The sequence below is a fragment of the Trachurus trachurus genome (genome assembly GCF_905171665.1).
Source record: "Trachurus trachurus genome assembly, chromosome: 8".
Taxonomy (NCBI): Eukaryota; Metazoa; Chordata; class Actinopteri; order Carangiformes; family Carangidae; genus Trachurus; species Trachurus trachurus.
The window spans coordinates 32,663,732-32,687,776 of record NC_139905.1 but is presented as its reverse complement, the minus strand read 5'-3'; the positions used below and the strand labels follow the sequence as shown (position 1 = coordinate 32,687,776).

General features: G+C 44.3%; 1 protein-coding gene across 1 annotated transcript in view; it reads right to left on the bottom strand.

The window, feature by feature from the left end:
- Nucleotides 1-3,758: 3,758 nt before the first annotated feature.
- Nucleotides 3,759-24,045, bottom strand: part of caskin1 (CASK interacting protein 1) — a 132,867-nt gene continuing 112,580 nt past the window's right edge. The window contains exons 15-25 of the mRNA XM_083977748.1: nucleotides 22,645-22,726; nucleotides 22,075-22,184; nucleotides 19,096-19,206; nucleotides 16,903-17,004; nucleotides 16,664-16,802; nucleotides 15,850-15,993; nucleotides 11,652-13,111; nucleotides 9,737-10,042; nucleotides 8,494-9,262; nucleotides 6,154-6,793; nucleotides 3,759-4,254 (exon numbers count right to left, since the gene is read on the bottom strand). Of these exons, the coding sequence (XP_083833874.1) occupies nucleotides 4,158-4,254; nucleotides 6,154-6,793; nucleotides 8,494-9,262; nucleotides 9,737-10,042; nucleotides 11,652-13,111; nucleotides 15,850-15,993; nucleotides 16,664-16,802; nucleotides 16,903-17,004; nucleotides 19,096-19,206; nucleotides 22,075-22,184; nucleotides 22,645-22,726 (3,960 nt within the window). The 3' untranslated portion in view covers nucleotides 3,759-4,157. The remainder of the gene's footprint in view (nucleotides 4,255-6,153; nucleotides 6,794-8,493; nucleotides 9,263-9,736; nucleotides 10,043-11,651; nucleotides 13,112-15,849; nucleotides 15,994-16,663; nucleotides 16,803-16,902; nucleotides 17,005-19,095; nucleotides 19,207-22,074; nucleotides 22,185-22,644; nucleotides 22,727-24,045) is intronic.

Below are 24,045 nucleotides of genomic sequence, written 5' to 3'. Positions count from 1 at the left end.
GTTTCATACAGTCAATAGCAGAGCAACATGTAACACACACACTCGGCCTCTCAAGCATTCACATACAGTCACTGCAGAGCAGAGGAGACACCGGTCCAGTATCTGTTCAGATAAGCACAGGCGGAAAATCAAATCAAAAACAGCTTGGCTTTTTCTTTTCTCAAACAAAATGAACGACTTTTGCTCCACAACATATTTGACCATCTGTGTTTTTTCACCATCTGTGTTGTATTTCACCTCTGTAGCCTGATCCAACCCTGACCCCCCCCGACCCCCGACACACTTCAAAATAACACCTACAACATGACAGATGACCAAAATGAGACCCAAGGAAGGAAGGAGGAGAAAAAGGCTAAAAGTTTCTTCAACATTATGGGCCGAGTTAAAAAGCAAAGACGTTTTTTCTTCCATTTGTGGATGATGGGGGGGGGGGGGGGTGCAAGTGTAAAAAATAAGACCTAACCTCTATACAGGGCGAGTTAGAAAAACTAGAAAATTTGAATCTTTATCATGCAAATCAGGTTCCACAAATCACTTTTTTTTTTCAACACTGCACATTTTACCCACGTGCCAATACATGTATTTTGTGTCGGTAAAATTTAAGTAAAAAGAAATGTGTATTATTCTGTTAACAGCTGGATCACCAACCTGACTGGTTTTAATTAAAGGGAATTTTTTTTAATTGATCTACACTTCAGAGAATGAATTTGTCGTTTTGGGAAATACACTCTAGTGCTAGCAGCTGGTTAGCTCGCACATAAACAGGGTCCAGTGGTGAGAAAACCACTGTGTTGATTTGCACTTATGCTTTTGTATGCATCAAACAATGCTAAGTAGCAAGCTAGCTGAACATAAAGACCTTATATGGTCTTCATGCTAAGCTAAGCAGAGCTAATCAGGTGTTAGAGTGGTGTCAATCTCCTCGTGTCAGTTTCCTAAATATTTGCTGTAACTACATAAAGTCTCAACAAAATAGCATGTGAATGTGAAGATTCAGTTGTTACATAATTCAAGCAAGCTTTAGCTCATTTTACACAGTGTCTGAAGTGTAGCTGTTTTAATGGAGACTTCATTTGTCCAGTTAGGTTGAGACGACTCAGTTGAATGTGAGTAAGACAGCAGAGCAGTACATGGGGGAAAATGTCACTGTTGATTAGTGTTTTTTTTTTTGTAATGCTTTTATATTTTTTCATGACCAATATAAATAATGAAAACCGAGGAAAGAGAGAGATCCTCATATTTTATACATACCCATCTACTGTATTGTCTTCAGACCAAAATCACAAAGCAAGGCACATGGTCAAAGAAAAAAAACAGACATAATGTTGCATTTAAAACAATTAAAAAATAATACAACTGAACAACAACAATTCTTGTATTATACACATTGCCGGACACACATGTACACATGTAGGCAGAGGAAAAAATAAAATATAACCATAAAAAAAAGAAAGAAAAAAAAACGCCTCCTGGAAATATCCCAACATGTTATCCTACAATGATTCCTCAGCTCGGACCACTTAAGCATGGAGAAGCAAACTGATTCAACACTCATTAGATCTGTTTACTTTGAAAAATAGTCTTCAGGATGACACATACATCATAAATACACTTCTTTTTTTTTTGCAAATATCCATATATAATAATCTCTATTTGATCATAATTTAAATACCACAACTATTCTCTGAATTCTTATTGATTTATATAAGGAGTGTGGCTGCTATGGGACTGTGGTTTTCTTATGGGCCGAGGTGCATATGGAGAGAAGCACCTGGCTGGTTTAAGGAACTGAATCCAAGCTTCACAGCTCTCTGGTGCCACTTGCTCCGTCTTAACACTTTTTTTTCTCTTTTATGTATTTTGTAAATCCCATAAAAACGCTGTCATGGCAACACACTGTGTAGTATCCACGGTGATGCCGATGAGGATGGTGGGCGGGATGATGTAGATTGTCATGGCAACAGGGGGTGTGGGAGGTTTGGGAGAGTGTGGGATGAGAGAGATAAAGACAGAAAGAGAGGGGTTGTCAGTTGAGGTGTCAGGAAGGTTTGTTTTTTTATTTCATCATATCCTGGAGAGATAAACTCAGGGCTCCTGCACAGTGATGTAGGGAAATATCTGCACATTTGACAAAAATCTCAGAGAGGGGACAAGCTGACGCTGAGCAGATACTGATCTTATTAACTGGACTGTTGTTGGCCAGATGTGATCGATCCTCATTCAATTCAGCAACTATCAGCTGACTCAGCCCTGCCCTCATGTCACCTCACATTAAAATGATTCCAGTAGATTGCTGCCAGGTTTAAAGCCCACCTCCTGTTAGAGAATGCCTTTTACTTATTGCTCCTGTAGATGCACAATCTGCTGAGTGGAACACACATTTTGTTTTGTTACATCACAAAAGCAGCCAACTATGATCCACAGTGTAGAGACACAGAGAACAGACATTTCAGTGAGTTCAGCAGTATGTATACATGAGAACTAACTTTTGAAAGAGGGAGACAAATATTATGCAATTGGACTATATTTGTGGGAAAATTAAACAAATTAGAGTGTTTTATATCTGGAGGGGATCTTTAAAGTTTTGATAAGACAGGCTAATATTGGATTGGTGATCAGTATCTAATATTAGCAGAGAAAGTTGGCTCTTTGCAATCCTGGCTTAAAAATGTTTGTAAATAATGTAACCTCAGGATCAGGCCTAGTGTCTAAACCAACACTGATTTTAACTTTCATTACCAACTTGTTTTGCGTGGGCAAGTTTGTTTCTGCAGCTTTATTTTCAGGGATGTGAGGGGAAACAGTGTGGGTGAAGCCGAGTTCATTGACCTCTGGACAGACGACTCTGACTCTGACTGTGTTGCATTGTCTTTTAAACGGGAGGGAGTTTGGACCGACCGAGGCTAACCTGACCTTTGACCCAGAGACTCATCAATTTCACTTCCTCTCCCCTTCTTTCTTCCCCTTTCCTCACCTCAGACCTGTTTATCTGCATCCTGAAGTCCTCTGAGACCTGACACCTGTCTCCAAGACAACCTGCTGAAGCTCCTCTCCTCCCTCATCTCTCGCTTACTCTACATTGTGCAGGCTCCCGTGTCTGTGTCTGTGTGTGTGTGTGTGTGTGTGTGTGCAAGCTGGCTGCATGGGTCATTTTGTGCTTCTCCTGTGTGTGTGTGTGTGTGTGTGTGTGTGTGTGTGTGTGTGTGTGTGTGTGTGTGTGTGTGTGTGTGTGTGTATGTCGGTGATGATGAGGATGCAGTAGAGTGCATGGACGCAGCCAGAAACAGGAAACTGGATTTGATCCTGAAACTCCAACAATCCACAAGCTGAACCCAGAGCTAACACACATACACCTGTCACACTGTCCCAATCACACACACACACACTCACTCACTCACTCCAGGAGCTGGATAGTCTCGTTTTGGTCACAGATAAAAAAAATTCCACCAAGTCATTTACATCGTCACAACACCAGAGGTCACCATTCCACACAGAACCAAGACATCAAACCAAAGAGCTAGAGATTCATATTTATCGGTATATTATATATTAGTGTGCTAATGCAGGACTTTTCAGTAGATATAAACTCTCCATGCTTAGAATGTACACATACCATACTATGATTCATTACACAGTTGGTTTTTCAATCAGTATTAGTTTAGTTTATTTGTTCAAGTCCACGTGGAGTTCTTAAAGAGCCATGTTTTGATTGCAGTCTCCTTCATTTTGTTGCATTTCTTTATCTCTCCGTCTGCTGATTTATTTTTTTAAATCTTCTCTCCCCATCAGATGTGTTTGGTCCTTTTTTTTCAACCTGTCTCTTTTTGCGTCCCTCTCTTTATCCATCCATCCTTCATTCTTGCACTCTCTCCGCCACATGTCTGTCCAGGCCTGTGACAATGCTCCATCATTGTTTTCATCATCAGCAACAGGAGATGAGAGGAAGAAGAGGATGAGAGAGGTTTTTCCAGAGCAGCGGCGGACGGAACGGTAGCAGGACGGGAAGAGCGAGGAAGAGAGGGGGGAGGGGGGAGCACGACGGAGAGAGAAGGATGAAGAGACGAAGAGAGAGATAGAGAGGCGTGTTGCCCGTTTGTGCCATCTGAGTCACTCCTGTTGCAGCGTTGCCATGGAGACACGCTGATTGGTTTCTGTGGTTACTCCAACATGGCGTCGAGCTGGTCGGCCAGGTCATCGAACATGCTGCCGATGTCGTCTAGGATGCTGACTGTGGTCTTCTGCTCCGCCACAGAGCTACACACACACACACACACACACACACACACACACACACACACACACACACACACACACACACACACACACACACACACACACACACACACATACACAAACAGAAGCACAACATTATAGCAGATGATGGAGATTGTAGCCTCTGATTTCACAGCTGGTGACACTGGTGCTGAAAGGTTGAGGCTAAACTGGCTATCAGCTAAACTCCATCCCCCTTTACTGTTGCTACACCCGCCTTTGCTGATCTACTGTCAGTTTACTGTCAAACTGTTCAACCAGCTGAAGCATCTGACATGAGTCAGTCATACACACTCAATGACCACATAGAGATCATATCATGCTATAAGACAGAAGCTAACCCACTGAGACTAAAGATCCATGTCTGACCTCGCCCTGGAAGAAATCAATATGAAGCGTTGCTCTCTGCATCGTAGAGCCACTAAGTATCACATTAAGAAATACAACAAACTCTTATTTCATTTTTACATTTCCCTGCTCGACTGCTTTAGTTTTACTGTCAATCGTTCAAGACCTTCAGGGTGAGTTTCAAGTAAAGTTTCATTTGACTCTCATGCTGACTGTTACACAGAGTTTGACTGTACCATAAACCTTTAGCCTACCATCTGCCATCTTGACAAATCAAGGCTCACAATATAGTCTACTTGCCAACAATGAGTACCCGGAAATGTTGAGTACCCCAAAGTTTTATGTTAGAAATATATAGTATGGGTCCCCAGTATTCAGAAACTGCCGGATGCTAACTTATATATATTGGGCAATTAGCACAATTGACATAATTAGCATAAATTAGCATAATTGCCTATATGGGCAATATTTCAACAAAATTGACTTGGCTGATCTGGGCAATATTGGAGTGGTTTTAGGGGTTATTGATGATGCTGAATCCATTTCTGACATTTTCAAAATTCAAAATGGCTGTCTAAACCGGAAGTGACCAGATTGAAATCCATCAAAATCGGCCCACTGGCAGTTAAAATCTGGTCACTTCCGGTTTAGACAGCCTTTTTGAATTTTGAAAATGTCAGAAATGGATTCAGCATCATCAATAACCCCTAAAACCACTCCAATATTGCCCAGATCAGCCAAGTCAATTTTGTTGAAATATTGCCCATATAGGCAAAATATGCTAATTTATGCTAATTATGTCAATTGTGCTAATTGCCCAATATATATAAGTTAGCATCCGGCAGTTTCTGAATACTGGGGAGTGGGGACCCATACTATATATTTCTAACATAAAACTTTGGGGTACTCAACATTTCCGGGTTCACAATGGGGCCCTATGGGCTGGCAAGTAGACTAATAATAAAGCTTTTTGTCTGGAGGGGACCAGTTGTCCTGGTTACAGCCACATATGAAACTCCAGCTCAGATAAACTGAAGTAAACGTCTGAATTCACTATGTGCACGTTGAAGAGCTTGCAATCATCATAACACTGTGTCATTGTGTTGTTTGTTATGCAACGATTCACAGCCACCGAATACTAATGACAATGTGGCTGAATTTCTTTCTTTCTTTCTTTCTTTCTTTCTTTCTTTCTTTCTTCCTAACGGAAAAATAAAGTTCTTTGAATTGAATTGAATTATGTGAACATTTCTGTAAATTATTGGAACAATCAGATAAAATCAAATAATGAAATAATCTCCAAATTGTAACATACATGATCCTGGTGTGAACACCAGATACATCAGGGAACAGTGAGTGTGTCAGTGTGCGCGCACACACACACACACACACACACACACACACACACACCCCACCTCATGGTCTGTACCAGCACAAACCTGAAAACACACACTGCCTCATTATTATTGCTCATTACAACCAGTGCACCAGCCTGCTAGTGTGTAGTGTGTGTAGATGAGTGTGTGTCCGTACTCCTCCTGCCGTAGTATCTTGTCCTCCACGGCGCGCAGAGCGGCGGCCAGCGATGCACTCGTCTCCTCCAGCTTCTGATGCACCAGAGAGTCCACGCTGTAGTCTGGCGTCGTCGTGGCAGCCGGCGTGGTCACGCCCCCTCCGACCATCCCGCTGTCCACCGACACGCCCCCGATGGAGGAGCGGGGCGGCTTGACGGGCGGCGGGGTGGGGCTGGGGGTGGCCGGGGTGTTGGGGGTCTGTGGGGTGGTGGGGGTCTGAGGGGTGTTGGGGGTCTGAGGGGTGTTGGGGGTCTGAGGGGTGTTGGGGGTCTGCGGGGTGTTGGGGGTCTGCGGGGTGTTGGGGGTCTGCGGGGTGGTGGGGGTCTGAGGGGTGTTGGGGGTCTGAGGGGTGTTGGGGCTCTGGGAGGACGGGCTGGGCGGCTTGGCGTTGGGGGGGCTGGGGGTGTTGGATGGGGGGAAGGACGGGGGGGAGCTGGTCTGCCGGGACACCACAGAGTGCTGTCTGACCGGGGCGGACCCCGGCGTGGGAGAGGGGGAGGGGGGGCTGGTCAGGGAGTGGATCAGTTTGGCCGGTTTGGGGGCTGTGGGGGGTGGCACCGGTTTGGGTGAGACAGGTGGAGGGATCTTCTTTCCTTCCACTACAGAGAGACACACACAGACACAAGAGTAACGTAGGTTAGAGCTGCCTGAAGGACCAAGGACAGAGTGTCCTCTTCCAGTCTATGTCAAGTGAAGACATGGGACAAAAAATGGGAAAAACTTACGTTAAATGTATAAAGTAGTTTAGATTTTTTTTTTTTTTTTTTTTTTTTACTTTTCTGTCCTGTTTTGGTCCTCTGCTTTATTATGTCATCAGGTTTGTTCTGTCCTTTGTTTTCTGTTTGTCTATTTTTGTTCACTATTGTCAGTTTATAAATTGTGTATGTTATGTGTAATGTGTTTCCATTAAATACAGTAAAGAAAAAAAGAAAAAAATAGAAAAAGGAATCAGTTATCACACAACACAAACAGAACAGGCACTGTGAGCTGTGGTGCTAACAATTAATCCTGGACTGGAAATAAAAACTGAGTGTAAATGGGTCTAAAGAGCACAATAACACTAACATTTTAGCCTTATAATAAAAAAAAACATAAAAAACCCCCCCACAATGTATCTTTGGGGATTCATTTGAACAGAGTTGGTCATTATTAATAATCAATATTCATATTCTCTTTTGACTTTCAGTTCCAAACCTTGGTTGCGATTACCACAGAGTGGGACCTGTTAATCATTTAGATTAATCTAAATGATTAACAGGTCCCACTCTTGATGGCAGCTTGATGGTTTAAACTGTGGCTGTTCAGACCATAAACAAGGAATAAGAAGCAGGTTTGAAGTGTGAAGGTGTTGGACATGAGTGTCTAACAATTACTGTGCTATAACCTCCCAGAACACACACATCACTAGGTATGCAGAGGAGAGACAGTGGACAAGCTCTGATGTTATCTCTCTAGTCCTGTCACTTCTCATGTGAACAATCAAGTGTGACTCCTTTGACTTTGGAGGAAAGGCCATTCAAATGTTCTTCATCCTCATTTAGACAATTATAGTGTGTCTCTGCTCTCTGTAGTGGCAGCCTGTCCACTAACCTTTGTGTGATGACTGTTGTTTTCCAACAGCACCAGACAAATGAGTTCAGACTTGAAGGCATCAGTATACCATGTGATAAGTGGTTGTCAATGAGATGCTCTCGCCCAAACCTGTCAACACAACGGAGGTGAATGGTACAGGTCTCCTGTCCATTATCAAACTCATCAAATACACAATCCAACAACTCCAAAATGCTCTTGTGGACAAATTGTGACCTGCACATTCACCACTAACTAACACTCCGTCCAGCAGCCATGTCTGGAATGTAGTTCCAGCTTTGAATTTGCCTTGAAAACAACTCAGTCTCATAATGTTACAATATAATTTCAAAGCGTGGTGAATGTGCAGGTCACAACTTGTCCACCAGAGCGTTTTGGAGTCATTGGATTGTGTATTTGATGAGTTTTGAGGGACAGGGGACCTGTACCATTCACCTCCATTGTGTTCGCTGAGCAGCTCACGTCTCTGCCCCGTTGATCTCAAAACAACATGCACCGATAATTTAAAGTAATGAACCTACCCCTATGACTATAGGGATTATGGCAATAGGTGAATTTGCCAAAATGTTGAACTATCCCTTTAAGTGAGGGCCCAGTTGTTTGGACATACCTGTAATGACCTTCTTATGTTTGTTCAACACCATGAAACTTCATGTCTGTCACAAACCAGTTTGTTTTGGTCACCCACACCTCACCACACACATCATACCTGGGCTTCCAGGTGTGCCTGGGCCTGGCAGGGGGACTCTCTTGTTGCACACAGGCTGTGGGGGGGTCTGCGGGCCTCCTTGTCTCTTAATCTGGCCCACCACAGGCTTGGGGGAGACCGGAGGCTTTGGTTTCCTCTGTGGAGCTCCCTCATTGGCTGCTGGAGCTCCACGATCCACACTGTCCCTGCGAGGAGCGGCAGTCACTTGCGGTTGAGGTTGAGGTTGATGCTGGGGCTGAGGCTGAAGCTGAGGCTGAAGCTGAGGCTGAGGGTTAGGCTGAGGGTGAGGCTGAAGCTGAGGCTGAGTCTGAGGGTGAGGCTGAAGCTGAGGCTGAGGGTGAGTCTGAGGGTGAGGGTGAGTCTGAGGGTGAGGCTGAGGGTGAGGCTGAAGCTGAGGCTGTAGCTGAGGGTGAGGCTGAGGGTTAAGTTGCGGCTGAGGTTGCGGCTGCTCCGTCACTCCAGCATCAGACACCGGGCGGCGCTTCACGGTGGCGGTGCCGTTCTGGTAGGGCAGTGGCTGCATGGTGTTGGGCACCCCGAGGCCCACTGGTTCTCCGTTGGCTGCGGCCAGTTCGGCAAAACCCTCGGGCTCCTTGTCGCGGCTCTTGGGCCGTCGCTTCACGGTGGACGACTCCTGGAGGGTGAAGTCGGAGCCGTTGGGGTGGGGCTTTGAGCTGCGGGGCCGTCGCTTCAGGGTCGCCGTGGCTTCCACGTTGGAAATGTCATCGTGGGCGTAGCCTCCGTCTCCCTGGGGAGCCTCCCCATCCCCCTGCAGACAGACACAAAATACACACTAACGGAAAAATTCATACATTCATGACAAGAGGTCATTTTTGCACAAACAGTCAGAAACATTGATAAATGGATCAACACAAATAAAAACAGAGAAGATTCACTATGGATTTGTACTACAGTAGATCACATTTGATTTTAGCACATTACATTACATAGATAGATACAGGATATATAAACACAGGATAGATAGAACGATAGAATGATTGATAGAACGATAGAACGATAGAACGATAGAACGATAGATAGATAGATAGATAGATAGATAGATAGATAGATAGATAGATAGATAGAACGACAGATAGATAGAACGGTAGATAGATAGAACGACAGATAGATAGAACGGTAGATAGATAGAACGATAGATAGAACGATAGAGCGATAGAACGATAGATAGAACGATAGATAGATAGATAGAACGATAGATAGACAAACATATATAGATAGCTACCTGTCCTTCTCCTTCTCCTCGACCTTGGCGGCGGATGGTCAAACTTCCCTCCTCCGCAAACGGCAGGTTCTCCGACGAGCTGCCGCTGCCTCCGGAGTTGGGGTGGGGGGAGGATGGAGGGTGGGGGGAGGAGGAGTTGACAGCTGGAGGGGGGGCCTCAGGCTGGACAGAGGGAGACGGCAGAGCACTGGGAGTGGGCTGGTTGCGCCTGGCAGCAGCCACCAGCTCAGTGACGGGGCCGCTGATGGTCCGTCGGCGATTGACCACTTCACCGTCCAGGCCAATGGCGTCACGTGTCTTTCCCACCTGTTGAACACACAACACGCCATTGGTTGACTGTGCTGCAGTTAAATATGGGGCACCTGCTCAACCTGGGCCCGGGCATTACTTTACTCGTTACTTTCACCCCAAAATTAACTAAGTTAGTAACTCAGTCATTATACAGTAACAGTAACTAACTAGAAAATTTCCTCTGGGAAATTTTGAGAGGGCCACGGGAGCTACGGCCGGTTTTGCCATCTCTGTCAACATGGGAATCAAACCCACGATCTTAAGGTCAAGACAGAACTGATCAGACACATGATCATCTTTCTATAAGCACTGATATGGAGGAGCTGTAATCACATTAGGTTACCTGTGTGTGTGTGTGTGTGTGTGTGTGTGTGTGTGTGTGTGTGTGTGTGTGTGTGTGTGACTATGAGCTGCATCCTGTGTCAGTCTGATTTAGCTGTGTCTGTGTTTATAAACATTTAAACGAGCACCAGGTGGATTGTTTATGAAGTTAACGAGCTCTGGCCTGAGAATCACAGAGGTTACCACGGCGATAGGGGCCCCCCAGGCTGAGACAGACAGAAACGTCGAGAAAAAGAGCGATTTTCTGCCTCTGCACTGGTCTCGCAAAAGGCTTACTGTGACAAAACGGTAACTCCTATCAGAACAAAACACAGATCAACGGTGCTCTAAGGACTTCCTGAAAAATGTGGTACGATTTGGTGTTTCTACAGTAAATATTTTGGAGACGCTGGCAGTTTTAAAACATCGGTCCGTTCTGCTTCTCTCAGAAAATCTTTGTATTGGAGTCAATGAGGAGCAGAGACAGACGTGGCCGCACTTAGAGGCTGATAATTTAAATTCTGTAAGTCTCTCTGATATTTTGAGCACATGATATGAGAGATAACAAGTTTGTCTACAATTTCTGAAAAAATTATGTGTGTAGAGTGTAAATTGTGGCCGGGCCGAGTGTGGAAAGAGAAATAAATCTGGGCTTTCTCCCACTCTAACTGATGATGTCACGCACTCTGACACGAACATTCCGTGCAATACACACCCATTATAATCTCATAATTTCTCCAAAAATGATCATGGTCATTGATCAGGGATTGATCAAAAACTATATGACCTATCAAAAAGTGGAGTAATACGCCAATACACAAGACTTGTGTCTACTGTTTAAAGTTTAAATGAAGTCTCTAGGTGAAAGTATGCCTGAGCAGTAGACGTTTGAAAAACTCCAATGATTGTTCTTTTTCGCTCTTTTTTTTCTGCCTGTCCCTTTTTTTTCTGCCCCGACTTACATCGCGAAAAATTCGTAAACTGTTGAGAAAAGTAATAGCACACCGATCCTGATCAAACCGCACGTTTTGATATATAATTTGTCCTGCAACACTAGTAGCGAACCGAAAATCGTCCGGAAGATGAAAAAATTTTAAGTAATTATTATTCTTTTTAAAATTATGATTAAAAACACCACAGACAATCTCAAACAACTGTATCTATACTTTCACTTTCTCCAATATAAATCGAGTTCAAATAAAATGCAACATATAAAAATATCTGAGCTGGCACATCTTGATTGACGGGGGTCGCCAGAAATTTGTGATGTCAGAATGATATCACAAAGTCTTCTCAACAATACCTGCAGGAAGTTCTTCTGCAGTGCCATGCCTTTGGGTCCACCCCCTATTGATGACATTTCCAACATGGCGGCGATGCTCCTCACGCTTCCCATGCTGCTCGTCTCCACGGCGCCCGCTTCCACAGACACCCCGAGGTCGCTGGCCCGCCGCTGTTGGTGGTAAGGCACGTCCAGCATCCCCCCCGTGGTGGTGAGCGTGTGCTGCTGCGCGTTGGCGTCCGTCAGGTTGGAGTTGGAGCTGGAGATGGCGGAGCTGGAGCGTTTGGGCGGGGGCGGGGGCGGGCCTTTTTTCTTCTGCCGCAGAGCGAAGGACAGCGTCTGGTTGCGGTTGGCGCCCTTGTCCTGGTTGCGGACCGAGTGGCTGCGGCTGACGCGGTGGGTCACTGTGGCGTATTTACCACCTCCATCGCCTCGGACCACGGCTGAGTTCTGACCTATAACCTCTGCTTCTCCTCCTCCTCCACCTCCACCTCCTCCTCCTCCTCCTCCTCCTCCACCTGCCCTCTCATCACACTCTCCATCTGACACGGCGTATCGGTTGAGGCTGTGGGCGCGTTTCTTCTGGAGGGCGGTGGGCTCTGCTCCCTCTTCCTCAGCCAGCTCGGCCTCTGGTGGGAGGCAGAGGAGAGGGACCGATGGTTGTTGGTTCTCCCTGACCTCCATCACCTGTGTCTTGGGGTGGTGCTGAGGGTGGGCCTGGTGCGGCTGCTGTTGCTGCTGCTGAGGATGAGGCTGCTGAGGATGGGGCTGGGGCATCTGAGGCTGGGGCTGGGGCTGCTGAGGATGGGGCTGCTGAGGATGGGGCTGCTGAGGATGGGGCTGCTGAGGATGGGGCTGCTGAGGATGAGGCTGCTGAGGATGGGGCTGCTGAGGATGGAGCTGAGGATGGGGCTGCTGAGGATGGGGCTGCTGAGGATGGGGCTGCTGAGGATGGGGCTGCTGAGGCTGGGGCTGGGGCTGAGGCTGGGGACATGGAGGTCCTCGGTGGGTCGGAGACTGAGGAGGGTGTGAGCGCGGAGACTGAGGTCTCTCCCCCTGGATGAACTGGGGGGTCGGCTTGGGTTTGGCCTGCGGAGAAGCTGCACTCTGCACCGAGGAGGCAGAGGAGGAGGAGGAGGTCCTGGTCTTGGTCGGAGTGTGAGGGGGCGTGTAGGGAGGTGCGGGCTGAGAGTGGGAGTGCGAGTGCGAGTGGGAGTGTCGGTGTTTGCCTTGAGAGGAGACGCTGCCTCTGTGGGAGGACGTGCTTCCCTGGCTGCTCTGCTGCCTCATAGTCCGCGCCTCCTTCTTAGGCGGCCCCACGCCTCCGCCCCCTCCTCCTCCTGTTATCACCTCCTCGTGGTCTTTGCTGAGGCTGCGTGTCCGCTGAGCTTTGACCTCCTGGCCTGGCTGAGTCATGGCGTTCTGCAGCTCGGAGCTCAACTCGCTGTCCTGGAAGGTGCTCATCTTTGGAGACATGACCTCTGAGGAGAGGAAGAGATTCATTTAATCAGGACAGAAGGTTCTGATGAGTCCTGTCAGAGTAAAGAAACTTTAAAGGAATAGTTCACCATTTTGGCAAATTCACCTATTGCCACAATCCCTCTAGTCATAGCAGTAGGTTCATTAACTTTAATTATCAGTGCATGTTGTTTTGGGATCCGCGGAGCAGAGACACAACTGCTCAGTGAACACAATGGAGGTGAATGGTACAGGTCCCCTGTTCCTTTAAAACTCATCAAATACACAATCCAACAACTCCAAAACACTTGCATGGACAAGTTGTGACCTGCACATTCACCACATTATGAGATGATCATTATCTAACATTACGACACATGAAGCAAATACTCAGAAATACGGGAGTAGCCTCACCAGGGGTGGAAAGTAACGAGTTACATTTACTCAAGTTACTGTAATTAAGTAGCTTTTTTGTGTACTTGTACTTTTTTGAGTAATTTTTAAAATCAGTACTTTTACTTTTACTTGAGTACATATTGTTGGAAGAAATTTACTTAGTTACATTTTAAATAGCTTAAGTTACAAAGTAAAAAATATATAACTCTGTGTGGGTTGTCAAAAGTAGCTACGCTGCTGCCGCCTCTCTCTCTCTCTCTCTCTCTCTCTCTCTCTCTCTCTCTCTCTCTCTCTCTCTCTCTCCCTTCACAGACGCACACAGCAGCAGCAGGTACACACCTCTCCCCCTCACCGCTACGTGAGTTAGTGCATAACAGGGCTCGTTGCTATGTTGTCATCTTAATATTAGCCATTAGCCGCAGCTAGCGGTTAAAAGCTGACGTTAATGATTAAAGACAACGTTATCAGGCATGTCCATCTATTCGGTTACGTTTATGGTGACCGTGCCAGACACACCGGGGCTGAAGGCCGGACCGGCAGTCCGTTGAGTTAAATGTAGGAGCCCAGTCAGATCCATGGCCATGCTCAAAGGAACAGACAAGCAGCCCACTGCTTCAGAGCAGTTACAGCAAAGATATTCAATAAATGGTTTATTAAACCGTCTTTGGTTACAGTAAAGAGGCAAGAGAGAGAGAACCTACAGTAAACCCCCCCCCCCCCCCTCCCCCCTCCTCCTTGAGAGCAGACAGGAAAGACAGTAAAAAAAACAGGTGTGTGAGTGAAAGAGGGAGAGAGATTTTTCTTTTCTTTTTTTTATCCGTATTGAAAATGGTATTGAGTATCGAATATTTTCCTTAATATCGATATTGAGTTGAAAATGTTAGTATCATGATCATGATCGTGACAACCTTAGTGCCAGTAACTGTAACTGTCCATCTGATTGGCTCTGGACAACTGCAGTGTCAGAAGGTCAGAATCAAGTTGGTGCCACAGGAAAAAAAAAAGTAACTAAGTAACTTGTACTCTGAGTACATTTTAAATGAACTACTTTTTACTTTTACTTGAGTAGATTTTTACACCAGTACTTTTACTTTTACTTGAGTAAAATTTCATCAAGGTAACTGTACTTTTACTTGAGTAGATTTTTTTGGTACTCTTTCCACCCCTGAGCCTCACTAAACGTACGCTTTTGAAATCACTCCGCCCAGCAGCCGTGTCTGGAATGTAGTTCTGGCTGCATTTACCTCGAAAACAACTCTGTCTCGTAATGTCACATGATTATATCATAGCGTGGTGAATGTGCAGGTCACAACTTGTCCACGAGAGTGTTTTGGAGTTGTTGGATTGTGTATTTAATGAGTTTGATAATGGACAGGGGACCTGTACCGTTCACCTCCGTTTTGTTCGCTGAGCAGCTCGCGTCTCTGCCCTCTGGATCTCTCACCGATAGTTAAAGGGATAGTTCAACATTTTTGAAAATTGGCCCATCGCCATGATCCCCCTAGTAATAGCAGTAGGTTCGTTACCTTTAATTGTTGGTCCAAGCTGCTTTTAGATCGGGGGAGAAGAATACCGAGCGGCGCAGCTATACTACGGAGGCTAATGGAATTTCTTGGTTTTGCTCATCAAACTCAGCAAATAGCTACACAACCAAAAAACTCAAAAACGCTGTGGTGGACAAGTTGTGACCTGCACATTCACCACGCTATGAGATAATAGCGGAAAGTTGCGAGATGGAGTTGTTTTAGAGGCAAAGTCGGACTTTACACTCTAGACGGCTGCTCGGCGGAGTGATTTCAAAAGCGCCTGTTTACTGCAGATACGTCCGTATACTACGGCACTGGCTGAGGTGCGCACACTGTGTCCCTCCGACCAGTGGTTCACTTAAGAAAGTAGTTCCGAGTATTTGCTTCACTTCTCTTAACTTTCCGCTATTATCTCATAGCGTGGTAAATGTGCAGGTCACAACTTGTCCACCACAGCGTTTTTGAGTTTTTTGGTTGTGTATTTGCTGAGTTTGATGAGCAAAACCAAGAAATTCCATTAGCCTCCGTAGTGTAGCTGCGCCGCTCGGTATTCTTCTCCCCCGATCTAAAAGCAGCTTGGACCAACAATTAAAGGTAACGAACCTACTGCTATTACTAGGGGGATCATGGCGATGGGCCAATTTTCAAAAATGTTGAACTATCCCTTTAAAGGTAATGAACCTACCCCTATATCTATAGGGATTACGGCAATAGGTAAATTTGTCAAAATGTTACTATGTAACTATCCCTTTAAGGGAAGATGTTTGGCCTCTCATGTGATAAGGCAGTTTGGGCCTAATTAAAAGCTTATCACTGTTAAACATTAGCCGTTAGCTTACCGTCTGGAGGCGGGCTATCCGTTGACATGACTTCCTGCTGCTGTGTGATTGGTGGGGGTTTCTTTCGGAGGGAGCCCCGCCCATCTGAACCACGCTGCAGTTCAGCCAGTCGCTTCACCGCCAGCATTAGCTTCTTCTGGTGACCTTTAACATCAACAGTTCAAACTATGGTTCTTGTTTCATGACGAATAGAAGATAGCTAGTTATTTCTCAAAATAAATGATATTTAATGTCATCATTATTTGATGTAAACATACTGCATATGCAGTACATAGATCTTGTACAGTAGCTAGAATGTAAATAAGTCTGAAACCCCAAAACAAAATACAAACAAACATCTTATAAGTCAATTATTTACATCAATAAAAACTATTTAATAATTTGCCTGAGTTGTTACAGTAAAATACATATAAAGCTATATTTCGTTTACAATTTAATCTATATAAAAGCAGTAACAAAAAGCATTTTTTAATCAATTAAATTATAGACCAAATAAAATGTACTCCTCTATTTATCTTTCACTGGGTCATTTTATATTTCTTAATTCCTTAATTTACGTCTTTTCTTGCAATATAATTATATATTTGGAACACATTTAACCATTCATATTTCCCCTTCCATCATAAAACTGCATCAGAGAGATACTACACTGCTGTATCACAGTTTACAGATCATTTCGTGTTGTATTCATACTTGGGTAATATTTTTGACTTTTTTGGGCTACCATACCTAACGAGTCAAACTCATGAAACACCAAATGTAATGTAAAAACTAATAGTAGCATGTATGTATGATGTACGACTGTATGACTTACCCAGTTTGGTGATACCTATCTCCTGCAGATCCTCCCATGTGATGTCAGTGATGAAGTCGATGTTCTCATAACCGTTCTGCACCAACACCTGGTAGTACTGGCTCAGACCAATGGCAGAGAGCCACTCTCCTAGATTGGCCTGGAGGGAACCGACCAGAGAAATGATCCACATTAGTGTCAGCATGACAGCAGTCACTGTAGCAGACAGGTAGGTATCTAGAGTGTTGAGTTTCACTCACAGGTTTCTGATCAGGCAGCCACTCTGTCACACTCAGCTTGTTAATCTCTGATGTCATCTTCTTCCTGTGGCCTGGTTTAGTTATTCCAATAGCTGTCAGATCCTACACACACAAACACAAACACACACAAGTAAGATACAGTAGTGGCATGTGAAGTCTTCCCACCAAATGCTTTAAAATCTCCTTTTCCCCAGCATCTCTAACTGTCTCTCTTTCACGCACACACACGCACACAAAGTGGTACACATAGGAAAACTTGCAAAATGAAAACACAGGAAAAACAAAAGACAGTGTGACATCTAAAGAGAGCAGCTGCCAGTTGAGCAGAAAAGAGCAGAAAAATAAAATGTCTAAAAATGAGAAAGCAGCGAAGCATGGAGAGCAAAAGCAAACGTCTACAGCGAAGAGGAAGCTCCCACGGGAAATCAATGAGCTCGACTCTCCATGATTCATTTACTTTTATACTCACTACATTCTGTTATAAATAAATACAGTCACACGTACAAGCTAAGAATTAAAAATTATAGTGTACTGTATTAACAGCTGAACAGTTCATCATCCTGCCAACGTCTGTCTAGGATTGTTTATGTAATCCAGTGGTTGTGGTGGACACACAAGAGGACACACTTTTACAGACACACACACATGCACACGCCCACACACGGGCACACAGCACACACACAACTGCTGCAAATATAAATTATATACAGATGTGACATAAAAACACAGTAGTAGGGGCAAGATTTTATGACATGTGTCTGATAACAGAGTCAGCTCAGCTCTCAACCATTCAGCATGCACAACTACCACTGGAGTGAGCACACATACAAATCATTTATATGTGCTATAAATGATTTGTATGTAGGTGAGCGTGGTGTGTAGTTCCTGGGAGCAGGCAGCAGCAGTGTTGACGGTGAGGGGAAGGTCAAGGGGATTTTATTCTATTTTTGAACATATTCAGTGTCTCACACACTGGCACAGAAGAGAGTGAGAATAAAATCATATTCTTGTCAGAATTTTGAAATGTTAAGGTCATGTTTGAAAATTACAATCAACAAGTAGCCTACACAATGCTTTACAGCAGTTTGGTTGTTTTATTGTTGGAAATGTTTAAACCAGAGCTAACTATTTAATACCTGTTGTTTTTATGGCCATTATGGTAATTCAGAGTGCATTGTGTACAATATGAATTATTCTACAAATATGGTGTCATGTGAATACTGTATATGATGCAGGAATATAACATAAAACTATCACCGTGATACAATAAAATATACTTCTCTAAACTTTTTCTCTAAAGTTGCTAATAGTTGAAATCAAAACGCAGCTGAGATAGCCTCCAGTATAACTCAAGCTTTATAAATACTGAATCCAATATATCCCATGATGCAGCTTAATGACATTTTTTTTATTAGAACCTTCCTGTCTGATGAATCTCAGTCCCCTCTTAAAGTCCTTAACGCAGGGTTGTTAAAATTTGTTCTCAAATTAATAACAAAGAGACTCTAGGTATTGCTAAAAATGATTCACTTCATCTGGTACAGCAATGAGAAATTATGTTTGCCGGGCTTTCTTTCTTTTTTTTCTTCTTTTTTTTTGCTTTTATTCGCCAGATGGGGCTGTTTTGAATTTCCCTTGTTACTTGAAGCTATATTAAGTAATTTGTGCCACAGTAGGTGGCATTAACATTAACAAAACCACAACCACATGATAGCTTCATATTTACCTTACAGCCTATGCTACTGTAGACTTGGCCCCACACCATTCCAGCAACTTGGCACAATGGTGAATTGCTCTGATATGCACTATACATTGATGGTGCTGCATTTCAAGCCCAAACATCCCTTTAAATATTTTGTATTTACTTAATTAACGTTATTTTCTTAAGTTGTACATTTTAATGAGCAATTTTGAGAGGACCCCACAGTGTACCAGGACCAGGTACGAGGGGTCAGTAACAGGTCAAGGGGGAGAGGTGAAGGTTAAACTGGGGGGCAGGGAAAGAACAGCTGACATCAGTCTGGTTGAGTGGTTTCATTGTGCTCAGTTTTTCAAGGGGATGACACACATGCATCTTGAAAACATCAAGGACAGCACAAATCAGGCTAGTTTCCATTGTGGTCCTTGGAGGTGCCTGTGACCTCTCTGGGGTTGGAGTGAGTGGGGGGGGGGGTCAGGGTTCAGTTGCCTTACCTCCGGGGTCATTCGGCTAATGGTGGGCAAGTCATACCCAGCACCCAGGAAGTTTGGAGCGTAGACCTGCAGCTGAAAGTCGCTCAGCCATTGGACAACGGCCTCTGAGCTCTACAGGAGAGAAGACAGGGGGCATGCGGTAACTGTCTCCATGTCTGCTTCTTCAACAGCCACTTTTCCTCAGCAGGGCCAAGGAGGGCCAAACAGAGGCCATCATGTAGTTGCTATAGCAACAAACTGTGTATTAAAGCAGAAGTAAGCGATGCAGTGGTTTTGGCTAACTTCTTGTCAGCAGATGGAGTTAGCAGTCCCTGCCCTCGTCCCTACGTCACCACATTCACGCGCATCCCTTGGCTGCACACACAGAGAGGACCGCCCCTTTATGCCGTCCTCTCTCCTCATTGGATAAAGGTTGTAGGATACAAGGAAAGTTTTCTCCTGGGCTTACAGCAGAGCAGAGTGACTGACAGACCAAACACTCTATAGAAGTGATTGCTGTCGGAAGATATAACTATTTAAGACTTCTATTAACACAAACATTCTGCTTACTTCTGCTTTAATACTTTCATTAAATCTGCTCTAATGCCACAAAGAAGAATTAATTATTATACTTTTATGAACATACAGGTGCATCTCAATAAACTAGAATATCATGGAAAAGTTGATCTATGTCAGTAATTCAAAAAGTGACACACATTATATAGATCCATTACACACAGAATTAAACATGTCTTTATTTATTTCATTTACTTTAATTGTAATGATGATGGTTTACATTTAATGACCACCTAAAATTCAGTATCTCAAAAAAAATTGGAATATTACAAAAGATCAATTTTAAAAAAGCATTTTTTTAATGTGGAAATGTTAGCCTTCTGAAAAGTAGCCTATGTCCATCTATATGCGCTCAATACTTGGTTGGGTCTATATATGGAAATGGACTTTTCCATGATATTCTAATTGATTGAGATGCACCTATAATAGTGATTCGTTGGCATTACAGCATCAAGCTCTGGTTGATGAGTCAGCCTCTGTTACCCCTGCTCGGCCATGTAGCGGAAACCAGGCTTAGATATGGAAGGAGTAGGAGGACTCAAGTAGCCTATCAGCTACGCTCCAGCAAGAGCAGCAGATTAGCACCAATAAGATAATCTGCATCTGACTCTTCACAGCTGGAAATAAAGACACAAAAGTCAGGCTTGTTTTTTTCATGCTTTAGACGGACAGAGGCCGGAAAACGGTGACTGCTTTAAAGGAATATGTTGTAGAAGCAAACACACTCATTATTGTCACTATTTTAGCCGTTGAAGTAGCTACTGTGTTCCTACGCATGAGTGCACCTACACTTAGCGCTCTCTAACTCAACAGCTGATCTGTGGTGGACACTTGAGCGGGAACGAGGTGGTTCAACGATTCACAAACTGTATTTCCAAAGTAAAGGGAAGTGATGTCACCTCTGCTGCTTCTCTAAACTCATCTGACACAACCTCATGTCAAACAGCCTCAACCACCACTTTAATAAATCACAGGCGAGAGCGTAAAGACGAAGCGAAACATAGAATAAACTTTGTGATGATGAACTAACTCAGTCCTGACCAGCTGTAAAAGACAGTAAATAAATACATGACCTGGTTGGAGCAGTTGGTGGTTTGCTGCAACATCCTGCTCTAAAGCTGGTGCATCTCTTTAAACTCCCACATCCCTTCTGTTTCTTTCTCTCTCTTTGTCTTTTCCTCCTTTTCTTCATCCATCACCATAACCCTCCTCTTCCTCAGCATTATCCCTCAAAGCCAATTGGTGTAGCCCTCCCTTCTTTCTTCTTTCCCCTGCCCAGGGAGACATCAGGACACTGGGTACTGAGGAACCAGGACTGGAGCTAACAGATGGCCATGAGAACATGCCTTACATGTCAGCACACACACACACACACACACACACACACACACACACACACACACACACACACACACACACACACACACACACACACACACACACACACACTCACACGCACACACACACACACACACACGCACACACACACACACACACACACAGAAGAAAGCGATTCACACACAACCACCATGACCACCTGCTGTTTAAATATGCTCATTGGTATATAAAGCTTGAATTTATTGTACGAGACATGAGTTTAAATGAGGGCCCCCACATGCATACAAACACACACGCATGCACACACACATACACACACACACACACACACACACACACACACACACACACACACACACACACACACACACACACACACACAGAAGAAAGCGATTCACACACACATACACATACACGCATATGCACACTCTACAGTAAACGACAGCTTACTGTATATGATGTAAGCTCAGATTTCACACTTCCACCCACGCCATTGCATACTGCTGGGCACCTGCCAGTACACACACACACACACGCACGCGCACACACACAACAATACACACACACTAATACAGTATCTTAACTGTTATTCTTCCTGCCTGAGGGGCATCTAGAGACGTTTATCTCAGCGAAAGACGAAAAATACTGCAATGGAAGAAGAGAAGCTGCAACTAAAAGGAGTGAATAATGATGGAAAGCAGGTAGTAGATCAACCCTCACACACACACACACACACACACACACACACACACACACACACACACACTTGCATACGAAAGTCCTCATTCACGGATCAATACAAGACCACACACACACACACACACACACACACACACACACTCACCGTGTCGTGGCTGCATCCAAACACTCGCAGCACGGACGAGGCCAGCTGAGAGAGAAACCGCTGGGACATCTTGATGTCTACTTGTGTCTATATCTGTGTGTGTGTGTGTGTGTGTGTGGGAGAGTGTGGAGTGTTGTGATTCTACATTCTCATCAGGCTGCAGTTAGATGATGCTAGTGGCCACTTTCCCCTCACTGGTGTGTTTGTGGAGGACTGACTCTGTGGGATCAGGACTGTCCTACCTTCCCCTCGCCCGGCCCCTCCCCCTTCCTGGTTGCCGTGGCGTCATAAGGCGGCGCTTCGTGGAGTGGACAGCCGGATTGGCTCGACGTGCGAGAGGAGCTGGCAGAGCCTGCAGGGAGAAATATCATTGGCCGGTTACAAGCTGTGGCCCTATCACTGTAAACTTGTTTGGATCAACAGATGAGTTTCCTCATCATCCAAACTGAACTCTGCTCTCCTCCACCAACTCCTCTCTGCTCAGTCTGCTTCACTGCACTGACATGCAACCAATCACATCTTTTCATTCCAACATAAAACAAGCCCTCTCAACCAATCATAGCCATCTACACTTCCTCCTACATCCCCTGCTTTGGCCATCTGTCTGTTCAACCAGCCAAGATCTCTCTATGTGTGCATATCTGTGAGATATAATGACATTTTTAAAAGACCAGTGGATTATGACTTTGGTTTTTCTAGCCCAACTCTCCAGCTCTATGGTTTTCATCTTTTCTATCTATTAAACAGATCTTCCTCCACCCTCATTCTCACCAGTTTCACTCCTGAATATTGACACTTTGACCCTGTCCTACCTGGAGGTTGGTCCACAGACTTGGACTGCTCCATTAGATGCTCCTTAGCTTTGGCAGACTGGGACAAGACTGTGGCGAGAAGCTGCAGATACAAAAAGTACAAACAAACATCAGTGTTAACAGATCTAGTAACAACCTACATTTTCTTGCATTACAGTGGCGTTAATAGGATTTTTAACTGGATGCTAAGACACAGACACTGTATGAAGTCCAAATATTGCATCTTTGCAAACAGTCATTAATATCCAGCAGACGCACAGCAATAATATCATTCATTAGGAGTCATGTTGCTGTAAACATGGCAAAGTAAGTACAATCTTTACTCTATATTTGTTCTATTTTTGTTCTCCACCAACTCTTGCTGTTAGCTGGTTGGTAACACTGAACAGGAAGTGTACAATGCTCATGAATATGTGGGTTTGCCACCAAACATACCACACCCCTCTCACATTACTTGTGATCATTTGATCCATTTTTATTAGAAAATAACAATTGGTTTTGCTTTGACTGCCTCTGTTTTAGAACATGGTGCTGCTTTAAAGTGAGGCTGCTCAACTTCTGCTCAACAACCGTGGCCACTGTTGTTACTGAAAGATTACTTCTAGTTTTACTTTTGTATTAAATCTATTGACACACTGAAATGTAGTGTAACAGTAGAAGTAGAAAGTGTGAAAGAAGTGTTTAATACACTCAGTAAACTGACTCAGTATTAAACTGATTAGTATGTTTACTAATGTTTAATGTCTTTCTCTTTTCACATTTTTAATTATCACTAAAACACTAAATTACTTTCACTCTTTTTAAATGTGTTTATTCACCAGTAACTCATGTCATACAGTGATGCATCATCTACTGCTTCAATCTGAACGACTCAAACTTTATTTCCTTCACAGTTTATATATCCACAGTAAATCACCCACGGTGGCCCCGAGGCTACATTGATGCCTCTATACAGGAGTGTGTATGTGTGCGGCAGGGAAAAGTAAGTTGGTTGGCTACTTTTCTGCCCTCTTACTCAGAAACACAAAACGCTCAATGTCCCAGAGTAGATTGATCACTGTAGGTGAGTGTGCCTGGAGAAAAGTGATGAATGCTCCATGTCTGCTACATTAATTACATTCAAACTTTGGTCCTGAAACTTCCAGTATGAGCAGTGCAATAAAAATCTGCCTAACGCTGATGAAAAGTGAATGGAGAGAGACACGGGGAAGACAAATGCTAGCAGTCAGTCTGGGCTGTCCTGGCTTTTAGTTTTGCTGTGTGGATGTTTTAGTAGTTTTAAAAAGTGCCTCAGTAGCAGTCTCTTGTGAGGATGTGTGGCAGGATTGCAGGGACAAGCTTGGAGGAGCTCTCTGTTTTGTACAGAGCCAGGGCGACTAGGAAAGCTAAGATGATCCTGTC